Source organism: Cibotium barometz, chromosome 10, assembly GCF_041138505.1.
Source record: "Cibotium barometz isolate CiBa-2024 chromosome 10, ASM4113850v1, whole genome shotgun sequence".
NCBI lineage: Eukaryota > Viridiplantae > Streptophyta > Polypodiopsida > Cyatheales > Cibotiaceae > Cibotium > Cibotium barometz.
The window spans coordinates 19,127,480-19,139,741 of NC_141055.1; the positions used below are offsets into that span (position 1 = coordinate 19,127,480).

Below are 12,262 nucleotides of genomic sequence, written 5' to 3' on the forward strand. Positions count from 1 at the left end.
ATCGTTGAGACCCATCAAGCTCACTATGCACTACCTTCTCCTTGCCATAGTTCCTTTTATCCATGACCTAGGCATCCATAGAGGAGGAAGGCATTGAGTAGAAATTGAGGGTGATGATGATCACTACCTAGATGCTTTTGGACCCTCCCTTTATTTAGAAAGCTACTTACTATGTCTCACTCTTTTCAGGCATTGCAAAACAAGAAAAGGGCAACCTTTATTGACCACCCTCGTTTCCCATTGAGAAAGGAGGGCGGTCCTTTCTTTCTCAAATCTTAAAAAAAGAGTGGCCATTACATGGCCACACTTTTTTTAAGGATTGAGAAAAGAAAGGTCACCAATAGATGGCCACCCCATTCTTTACAAGGGCTTGACCACCAATATCCACAACCATTATTGAAGGGTAGGTGTGTCATATTGATGTGAGGTGATATTTCATTGCAATAAGTGTGAAGAACTAGTCTACCAATAGTGTATGTTATTTCATTGTAAAAAGTCACAACACAACACAATGTGAAGGAAGAGGCACATATTGCCCAAACTTTCCTACAAATAGCATGCCATCTCTGCTCAAATAAGGCAGACGCCTAGCCTCATCGTTGAGACCCATCAAGCTCACTATGCACTACCTTCTCCTTGCCATAGTTCCTTTTATCCATGACCTAGGCATCCATAGAGGAGGAAGGCATTGAGTAGAAATTGAGGGTGATGATGATCACTACCTAGATGCTTTTGGACCCTCCCTTTATTTAGAAAGCTACTTACTATGTCTCACTCTTTTCAGGCATTGCAAAACAAGAAAAGGGCAACCTTTATTGACCACCCTCGTTTCACATTGAGAAAGGAGGGCGGTCCTTTCTTTCTCAAATCTTAAAAAAAGAGTGGCCATTACATGGCCACACTTTTTTTAAGGATTGAGAAAAGAAAGGTCACCAATAGATGGCCACCCCATTCTTTACAAGGGCTTGACCACCAATATCCACAACCATTATTGAAGGGTAGGTGTGTCATATTGATGTGAGGTGATATTTCATTGCAATAAGTGTGAAGAACTAGTGTATGTTATTTCATTGTAAAAAGTCCATCTTGTTTCATTGCAAAAAGTGTCAAGAACTACTCTACCAATAGTGTATCTTATTTCAATTCACACACTAGAAAATTATTGAAACCATTAACACTATTTTGATACTATAACAGGATATAAAAGTGCCTTTTTGAAGGTTTGAAAAAAGCATTATTTCTCTCACAACAAAACTTATTTAATGATGATTTTTTTATGCATGCTCAATTTACGTTATCCTAACATTATGAGAAAATTATAAGCATGAGAAAAAATAAGCATACATCAAAGTTACACCATATTCAATAGAGTTTCGTGCATCGAGGACCCAAAACATGTAATTTTCTCTATTAAAAAAAACCCACAAAATTTCCTTGACCATGCTCAATCTACATGACCAAGAAGACATGGGAAGATTGTTGTCATATAGAAAAAAACCATAATTTTAGTCACACCATCCTTTTTATATCTCTTTGGAATTGACAAGTGAGTTTAAATCTTGATTTTAAATTTGGCGTTAAAATGGGCATCATGGAGTCATCGATTGTGCTTGCAAGAATTTATGAGTTTTATTTAGTATGTAATAATCATATCATGATCCAAAAGGGATGCATGCTAAATACATCTCCAATATGTCAATAATTGCTCATTTGATATCCCAAGATATTTTTATGCCATGTTGCCAAATTAGTGTTGATCAAGAATAATCTCTTGTGAACATCATAAAATCCTCATTAAAATAGGATTGTTGAATGCAAATGTTTTTTTTAGTATTGAACAAACAAATACAATTTAAAGAAAGATGCTTGGCCTTGATATAAGCTTTAGTACCATAATACCTATTGCCCTCAATATAGCAAGAAAAAACATTACAATTAGGTAGAGTTTTTAGCAACCTAAATAGATAGTTTTGATGAGAAGGTTGACCTGTAGTTCAATCTCCTTATTTGTTGATTGGGAGGTTGCAATTCTTGGCTTACCATGGTTAGGCCTCAACATAAGTTTCTCTTTGAATTGGCAAAAAAAAGTTGGACCACCCAAAAAAAAACTTAGAATTTTCTTGATTGCTTAAACAAAAGCAATGCTTATACTATGGTTACGGTTCATTTCTTGACTTATAAGCCTAGGTATAGAGTCTAAAAATAGACACTATTTGCCTAAATATCTTACACATCTTGGAGCTTTCACTGATCTTAAGACAGTGTGTATCCTACACTTGATGCTTAATTGGCATCTATGAATTTGGTGATTATACACCATCGGACACACAAAATAATGCATGACAGTAGGAAAATTGCATGTTTCTTTGGTAAACATTCAAAGTCTCAATGAACTTCAAGAAAAAACTAATAAAGTTGGTGACCAACAAAGCATGGAAGCTCTATATATCTTGAAATAGAGTCCTAGCTGCACTAAATCCATAGTATACGCATTACAACAAGCCAACAGGTGGTAGATGAAGGTGCATCGCTCACACAAATCCATGTTGTTTGATAAGGCATCTTACACTACATTAAGACAATAAAGGAATAGGCACCAAAGTAATGGGGTGCTATGCAAGTAGAAGTTTTGCAATAAGAGCTAATCAAAGGTGCAAATACAAAAAACTAGGTATCATCAATATGACAAGCTACTTACATGTGACCATTACACCAAGGCTAAGGGTAGCTTTAGTGTAGACCCACTTAAAAATCTATTTGGCTCTGGAGAATCATAACAAAGCACAAAATCCATGCTTCAGATTGGCTAATGAACGAGAGATTGACTGCTACTAACATTAAGGCCACTACACGAATTGAACCACGAAAGAGAACCAGCATCACCCAGATTCCTCCCAACTGAACTGAAACCCAATGTGTAAACAGGCAGCTTTCAAGGGATGAGAAGGCCACATGTTTAGAGGAACCCACGGTTGCCTGTTGGGAAGCATCACCTTAAAACCCATCACAACAATTCCATCTGCAACGAAAAATCTGAAACCTAGCTCCACACAAAGACCTTATGTTAGGTTGCTAAGCAAAGAGGTGGGCTATCAGTAGGCAAAGAGGTGGGTCCAACACAGGGAATGATTAGGTTCAGAGTTTTGTTACTACAGATTATCTTTCACTTGAGATAGGGTCATAACAATTACTTCTCAACTGATGGTTTCATAATACTCAAGGATAGATCCCCATGAGATAGGGTGGAGTTCTCATGAAGAGAGCCGATGAAAGAGAATGTCTTCAACACCTTCAAACACATGCATCCAACCCAAGGGTTATGCTCTCCTGAATAAATAGTGTCCATAACCACTTCTTTTAGCACTCCCCCTTGGTGATGGAATTCTCTAGCACTTTGTGTACCCGCTTATGGTTTAGCAAACTAGATGAGTTGTATTTTAAGGCCAAACCTTCCTAAAACCTTGTCCACCCTCATGGACAAAGGCATAACCTTACATTCAAATAAGAGAAAAGGTCGGTCATATTCACTTCTCATGGAAAGAATAAGAGCTCGTGTCTTCTCCGCACATAATCAGATGTCATTTAAAATAAAGGACCCATAAATTTTTCACTTCCGAACTCCTAGTGTTAGGGATATCAACCAATTCAAACTTATCAAAAAAAATTATTGAGTTTATACATTCTCACTTCCCATCAATATATAATCTTGACACAAACTTACAATTCAAATGTATGGTTCAGTACAAGAGATTTAAAATTTTAAATGGTGAAGATTTGGTAAATGTAGAAGCTTTTGTTAGTGATGCTTTTGTTGATGAAGCTTATGTTGATGCCGAAATGATGATTATGCTCTCATTTGAAGCATTTAATGCCATGATGAGCTTTAAAAGAACTTAATTTAGGGGCACCTTTGAATTTTCGAAATGATGATGCTCTCGTTTGAAGTATATAATAAAGCCATGATGAGCTTTACAAGAACTTAGTTTAGAGGCACCTTTGAAATTTAGACATTAAAGTATTAGACCTCGTATAAGATATGGCACTAGTGCTCATCATGTAATATTTTTGGGTCTCAAGACATTCATGTGATCTTGATTCCCTCCCCCATCCCCTCTGGACATGCACACACCCCACACAGAGGCCATTTACGATTGTCCGCAGAGGTTCATCTTGCCTTCTCACTCTTGCTAGGGACTAATCACATAAATCAACAGATGCACAAAAAGTACAGATTAATTTCAAAAAACATTATGAGAACAAATGCACTTAAAGGCACCTGAAACATAATTTAAATGCTGCAAATTCCAACTTCACGAATGCTCTGAGAACAATCACAACTCCAGACTAAAGTGTTCAGATCCTTGGAATATGGGCAGGTCCTTACGTTGCATAAACTGCCCTGGCACAGGATTTTTGGTTCTTGATTGAGATACAATGGCACTAGAACTTTTTTCTCCTTCCAGCATTTTCAGGAAAAAGCTATGCCTGCATAAGGCCAATACACATGGAAAATAATTACCTCAGCAATCACAGGAGCCAAAACCATGCATGAGCTTGCATGCCTTGCCAATTAAGGCCAGGGTTTTAGATAATCAACATAGATTAGAACCATTACCACCGAGTATCTGATGTAAGCTCAGGATGAAAAGCTGTTGCTAGAAGGTTCCCCTGCTTTACAGCGACTGCTACTTTCTGGGCATTTTCATTAACATCCTACATTCAAGGAGAACAGAAGCAGACATTGGAGTGCCAAGCAAGCTGTTTGTGTGAGTGAGTGTGTGTGTGTGTGTGTGTGTGCAAGCGTGTACAAACATACATGCATGTGTGTATTCTCATGGTAACATCTATTCAAACAATGGGGAGTCAAGCTGTGCCTCTGCGTTTTCAAGTGATGGTGTACATGATATAGAAAAGGAAATGTGCATTAGCATAAGAGCAACACACTCAACATACCTTTTCGAGAACTTCAGGAGCAGTGTAATCAGCCAACACTTCAACAGCCGGCCCTGCTTCTAAGATGGCAGGAGCTCGTATAAAAACTGCCCGAAAACTCGGAGGGCCGCCCTCTACTGCAGCTAGTGCAGGCACCGCAAGCTCTGTTTCAAAACTATTGAGCTGCCACAAAGCATTCACCGCATGACTTCCCACCTAGACTAATGTTACCTTGAGAACTTGTTACATATATAAACATTTCATACTTACAGGGCATTAATGGTGCTCACAAGTACTTATGTTGCTAATGGCTTTGATGGTGCCTATACAGTTGGTACAGAAAAATAACTGCCACATGCTACATATTTTTGCAAGGCCAACACATGTTGGAATACTTCTAGAGATGGCCTTATTTTGGCTAGGGATTCTTTGATGCTGACCTTGTGGTCTTGATTGGGTCATTAATAGCACATATGGTGGCAAAAAATACTGTAAATTGGTAAGTTCATTATTAAAAAAAGCATGTAAACACTAGGCTACTAGCGAGGGTTGATAGAGCTAAGAGGACACAATTATAAGATCAAGTGACCTTAGTGTAACCTTAATAGGATGTTTAGGTTCTGATGGGTTCGAGCATCTTTTTGCCTAAAAGGTGTCAATTGAGAACATACAACAGCATGCAACACATTCCACACTCACACTAAGGGTGGGTTAGCCACTGTTGAGACAAGAAACAACACTATTCTTTTATTGCCTTTAAAAAAACATATAAAAGGAGTTAATAACAGAGGAAGGCACATTGCAAAGGGACTGCCTGTGGTGTGAAGAGGATGGCAGGAGGCTGGCCTTGCACTTTGAGCATCCCATGAAATCATGTCTGACCTCCACTCAGTGGAACCCATCGACTAGCATCCCCCTGGCAAGGGATTGAGGGCATTGCAAACCCACTCATCACCAGCCCCACAAAGTCGAAACAGAAATAGACCTTAATACATACACCCAGCCCATTGGGAGCACATCTCACTCAGCCTCACGTGGCCCTCCCTTGTCAAGTGCAGGGAGAACCTCTGAAGGAAATCGAGGAGGGGCCATTGATCTTGATTGATCAAAAGTGGGGAAGGGGGGGGGGGGGGGGGGGGGGGGGGGGAAGAGGCACTTGGGACTCAGTCCTTTAAACGTATTCGATGACCCTTGTGGAGTTGGACTCATGATCTTACCAGTTATTTCACATGTCATGAAAGGGCGTTCCCTTAATCAGAATAAGGATAGCATCCAACATCTACCCTAGTACTTTTGTAAAGTCGGACACCAAAATATTGTGGGGCCCTCTAAGACCTTAAAAAAAACAGAGTGGTAGTTGTCAAACTGTTGAAATACAAGATACTTCTTTAAACTTTCTCATCAAAAGAGAGCTACACAAGGACATCACATATATGAACATATATAAACATACATATGTACATGTATAAATACATAGATTTACGTATGCGTGTATTGCATATAACAGACAGAGAGAGAGAGAGAGAGAGAGAGAGAGAGAGAGAGAGAAGTTGTGGGGAGGGAGGCTAGTAGCGGTGCAAACTAAGTTCTTCTGAAACATAAACCAAGATGAGAAAAGAAGGTAATGACATCCTATAGACAAAAAGCAGTGTGATGGCTTCAGAAAAAAGTAATGAGTAGCATTTTTAGGGAATAAAGAGAGAAATATGCAAAGATAGGGAGCTGTGCTTGTACCTGGCTGCCAAAAAAATTACGATGTACGGTGCAGTCCAGACCTCCGATCAGATCTTGTCCACCTTTCTTTTGTCCTGCATTCATGCTTTGAAAGCTTAGAGTATAAGACCAAATCCTGCTCTTAAGTAACATGCGTGAGACACTCATCCTCCATGTTAGCATCCACAACCTACCAATTACGTTATCTGCCAAGAAGATGAGGCCTGCACAAGTCCCCCATATCGGTTTTCCAGATGCTCCAAAATCTCTCAGTGCAGGGATCTGTGCATTAGCTTCATACACAGTTAACAAGATGTGGCAACACCTTCGTATGCATGTGCTTTATGAAAAAAATCACAAAAGCACAACCATAAAGGAATAGAAAATGCAAATAAGTAAAAAAAGATAGGTTTCTAAGTCCTTTACAGAAATACACCACATGAATAAAATGTCAACAGCGAATACACACATGACAAATGAAACCCAAGGAGAAAACAAATTATATTCGAGCACTCACTTGACCTGTGTGTCAAATACACACGCATGCATGCACACACATTCCTCCTCCTCCTCCTCCTCCTCTCTCTCACACACACACACAAAGCATGCGTGCACGCCGCACGCACACATTGTTTTATCATTTTCTGAATCCAAATACACTACAAGACCCAATCATACAAGTACATGCTGCATGTCTATACGAGAGAGAGAGAGAGAGAGAAAAAGAGAGAGAGAGAGAGAGAGAGAGAGAGAGAGAGAGAGAGAGACATACATGCATATGTGGGTGGGGTGTGGGTGTGCATTTCAAGGCATGATGAAAGTCATTCAGAGATGATATAGGGACAACAAATGAGACAGTATAAGCATACACAGCATGAAGGGTAGTCACGTACAAGGTTATACTGTGCAGCTAGCTTGGCCATGGTCGTGCTCTCCCCTCCAGGGATAATAAGAGCAGAGAGGCCCTCGAGATGCTCCGGCTTCCGTACTTCGATGGCCTCTACTCCAAGTCTCTTGAGTGCTACATCCAAAGAGCTACTATAAGTCCTCTGCATCCCTACATAAGCTCCCTAAACTTTCATTATTTAATATTAGTTATAGTATTCAGATGGTCACTGTATATTCTCTGCATCCTTACATGTGCTTCTTTAACTAAGGTTCACCATGCTTATTGTCAAGTTTGACATGACACCACATGTATGGATATACATACATACATACTAACACGCATAATGTTTTAGTATTTCTCTCTCTCTCTCTCTCTCTCTCTCTCTCTCTCTCTCTCACACACACACACACACACACACACACACACACGCACACACACAAACACAATGCTTTATCAAAAAGAGGGCAGATGGGTATTCACAATCTGAGCGATCCCATGTGCAAAATAAAAGCACTAACAATAAATCCTCCCATTGTGAGGAAACTTATTATTCAAAAAATAAATAAATCAGGATTTCTTCCATGGTGGAATAGGAAAAATCCGAATATTTTATGGCAATGCGTAAGGGCAAACTGAGATTTGAAAACCCAAATTGAAAATTGAAGCACTAAAACTTACTAGAGATATGCTCGTTGAAAGAGCCCTGCAAGGCGAGCACTCCCACAGACATTTTCAGGAAGCTGGTCTAGCTCTGCTGGGTGATTAATTAAACCAAGCCAGGATTAACGACCAAAATTAACATGGGTTGTTGAATGAATGATACTAGCTCAGGGCAAGGGCAAGGGCAAGGGCAAGGGCGAGGGAGGCTAACACAAGGTGGAGAAAGAGAAGACGTGTTAAGGTCGCCAAAACACTTTATTATCTTTTTTGAAATTTTGAAGAACCACAACACTTTATTATCTTTTTTGAAGAACCACAAGTTGGTCCTTGCAAAGTTACACCTATAGTATTCTGCTGGTAGAGATTCTAATTGACCGGTTAGAACTTAGGTTTTTTGTGTGTGAATATGTTCCCTTTGATGTTTTTGCACATGATTGGATGTGAGTCTAGGATTGGTCGGGAGGGGAGTGAAATCCCTCTCTTACTGGACAAGAGTCGTGTGTGTAAAGACTATATCCATCCATCCAAGTCAATAACCATAGTTCACGTGAAATCGTCTGTAAAGACAATATTACTAAATCTATTTGGGAGGTAGTTTTAGGATATTCTTATAGCCAAAGACCTAGGGCCAATGCCTTTGTACATACCCAAATGGAGGGAAGAAAAATAGAGGAGATCACTCAAAGATTACAAAGACTACCAGAAGCACTCAACCTACTGCTGCAGTATGGGACTGAGGAAACATCTAGAGTTTTGGTGGAAATAATTCACATGAATCTAGAGAAGAGGTTGTTGTTGGAAACAATCTACCGCAAGAGTCTCACAAGAATCTGACAATCTAGAGCAAAGGCTGTTGTTGGAAACAATTTACCGCAAGGTTCTCATAGGAATCTAACATCGCCCACCATCAAGAGCAATTTAGAGCAGAGGTTGTATCAGAGAAGAGGATAGCACAAGCAATCACACCAAGGAAAGCAGTTAGCCGATCAAGCAAACCAAACTACCAAAGGAGAGTCCCGAGAAGATATTGGCAATTGGAACCTACTATAAGAGGCTCCAAGAAATTTTAAAGGCTCAAGAAGCTTGGGAGTTCCAGGAAATGCAACTATTATAGTCGGGCAATTACTCAAAGTAGCATCGATTACCTTCAACAGCAAAACATCAAGTTCAACCTTGGATAAGAGCCAAAAGGTATAAGGAGTCAACTTTTATAAAACATCAAGTTTAACCTTGGATAAGAGCCAAAAGGTATAAGGAGTCAACTTTTACAAAACTAGGAACTTTTTTCCATAGGACAACAAGGTACTCTGATGATGGATGAAGCAATACCATAAGTAGAGATTGAATGCAATACCACAAGTAGGGATTGAATGCAAGGGCATTAGCATCTCCAATGAAATAATTGATAGTGAGACTATCATCAACACAATGAGTGAGGCCACCCAGAGGAAGTTGAGGAGGATTAGCCTTGCAAAGTGGGCACCATTCAAAGTAAAAATGGCCAATCAATAAATGATACAACTACTCGTTAGCATGGTTTATAACTTCAGAATTTCAAGGTGAGGGCTTTTCTAGGCAACTTTTATTATCATTGAAATGGAGGGCTACAAGATGCTACTCCAAGCCTTGGCTCTAAGATGCTCAAGAAATCCATGGCTGGGCAAAAGTCCAGATTACTTTTTGAGTTAGGAAACTAGGAAGTTACAACACAACCTCTCTCTTGAAAAGTGGATTAGAGTCTCCGAGTGGTCATTGGCTATATGGAAGTAACAACACTCAAAGACTGAAACTTCACTCATGAATGGTGGACATATTTCCAACAGGAAAGATTGATATTCTCACAGTCGTCTCGCTCTGCCACAAGCCTATAAAAGGAAGAAGAAAGTTCTTAGTAGAGTAGAGAGGTCTACACCATAACTGAGAGAAGCACTAGAGATGGGATTTAGTGTTCAAAAGTTTAGGGGCAACTTCTTCCATTTCTATGTAGACCTGTAAGCTCTACTACATCTTATTAACAAGGTTGTAAATTCAAGGCAGACTAATGAGATGGATGTTGCTACCTTCGAGAGTTTGACTTCTCAAGAGGACACAAGAGTAGCGTAAGAGTGACCAACAATAATGGGTTGTGATAATCAAAGTTAAATGGTTATTGTAAAGAACCGACTGTTTCATGCTCACATAAAGAACATCAAGATCATGGATAGAGAGATGAAGTTGGTCCATGTTTGACAAAAGAGAATTGTACTGATATGTTCATTAATGATATTAGCAAAGATCAATTAAAAAAGTATCTTTATTGGCACGGTATGGAGCTTAGATGGAAATTGTTGCCTTTGAGTGGTCATTTATGGGGTTGTTGAAAATTATTGCTCCACCCTCATCATGGTTGTCATGGATCCTTTTTTTTTGGAAAATAGAGTTTTAAAGAAACTTTGTGAGAATTGATTTAATTCAAATAACTCATCAAATACCACATGATTCAATCAAATAAAAATTGAGTAAAGGTAAACATGAAATAAATTTACAGTAAGAGATAGAGATAGAAGGTACCCCACAAGACAAGATTGGGTGCAATCTCCCCCCTTAAGCGTGTAGCTCCACTTCCATGACTTGAGTATTTAGAGAATTGTATTCATGAAAATAGTCCAAGGAGCTAATAATAGATGTGCATACAATATGGGCTTGTTTTTTTCACTTTTGGGTATTGCTTTACATATTATTAACCATATGAAAGTTCTTAAAGTTTATACATATCAAAACCTTTGCCCAAATATAAAGGCTAATGGACCTTTACACATGACATAACTTTGTGTACACTTGCACATACAATAACCTTGTGCACATTTGCACATTCCATTAAACCGATTTTTGCACACATTAAATCAAGCATATTTTTTTATAATTATTAAGCATAAAAAATATGATAAAATATATACCTATAACAATCCTCCCGTTTGAGGAAGCAACTTTCCTAAGTTGTGTAGAAGAAAATGCTACAACAACATCATGCTCGTAGCTATCAACGTTCATTGACCAAGCATGGCTCAGAGGCACAAAGGCATGGCTCAAAGGCTTGGGTGAACATGGACTGCAACAATAAAACTCGTGCGACACCTAAATTTGTGATCCTCGCACTCATCATCAAATCACAAATTATATACACAAAATGCCATAAAATTCGAATACATGATTAACAAAACGATCTTCATCTTCATGCCACCACTCAATCCACCATCCATACGACACCTCAATCAGTACCCTCGTATAGTGCGACACCTCATTCGGTACCCTCGCACATCTCATGCCATATGACACCTCAATCGGTACCCTTGTATGGTGTGGGTAGCTATACTCATAGACGTAATCCACATTAGTTAAACAATTAATTGAACACATCAATTAATCCCAACACCATCATGAGATATAGGTAACCATAAAATCAAAATACATGTACCAAAACAGGATGGCACACACGGGCGTCCCCAATAATATAATTCCCAGTACACGAGAGTTAATTCTCATATGATTCCCTCTTGCTCGGGTTGCAACTGTCCTTAGTTACGTAAATCCATGAGAGTGTGGCTTCATGATTGGTATGGAAGACTAGATCAACACATAATGCATATGCAATGAACCAATCAAATGAATGTATATGAGACAAGTCTAAGTGTCCCGTACCACATAGGGGAGTTGCACATACACACATAGAATGGTAAAAGATAGAAGACATAAATGTGTTTGGAGTAAGTATATGAAACCAATTTGATGTCCCATACCACTAGATTAATTCCATACATCACTTCCTTCAGAATAGACACAAATTTTCTTTATCTTAAAAATTTGTTAAGCTTAATAAATTTGAAGTAATCTTAATGTTGAATCTATTGGGTTGTTACATGCTTAAAGTAATATAGGGAAAATTTGAATAGTGTGAAAGTAAAAGTAAATGTATACATACCTTGGTTGTTTGTTATATTTTTTATGGTGATACCCTTTTGCTTGAGATATTGTTCATGAGTTGTGAAGGAGGGTAGAACCTTGTTCTTGTTTTTCGTTGGACAATCTTTA

The 12,262-nt window shown here is 38.9% G+C and overlaps 1 protein-coding gene across 2 annotated transcripts; it reads right to left on the minus strand.

Moving 5' to 3' along the window:
- Positions 1-3,872: 3,872 nt before the first annotated feature.
- Positions 3,873-8,427, minus strand: PDX2 (pyridoxine biosynthesis 2). Of its 2 annotated transcripts, none has more exons than XM_086803766.1 (8): positions 8,213-8,427; positions 7,539-7,666; positions 6,840-6,927; positions 6,667-6,740; positions 4,954-5,115; positions 4,616-4,713; positions 4,385-4,485; positions 3,873-4,194 (listed from the first exon to the last, which is right to left on the minus strand). In XM_086803766.1, the coding sequence occupies exons 1-8, from the start codon at positions 8,262-8,264 to the stop codon at positions 4,166-4,168; spliced, it is 732 nt and encodes a 243-aa protein (XP_086659892.1). In that variant the 5' UTR covers positions 8,265-8,427; the 3' UTR covers positions 3,873-4,165. The 2 variants fall into 2 exon arrangements, with proteins under 2 accessions (XP_086659892.1, XP_086659891.1); XM_086803765.1 differs by lacking the exon at positions 3,873-4,194 and having other exon boundaries at positions 4,285-4,485; positions 8,213-8,315; positions 8,349-8,423.
- Between the last annotated feature and the right edge of the window lie 3,835 nt (positions 8,428-12,262).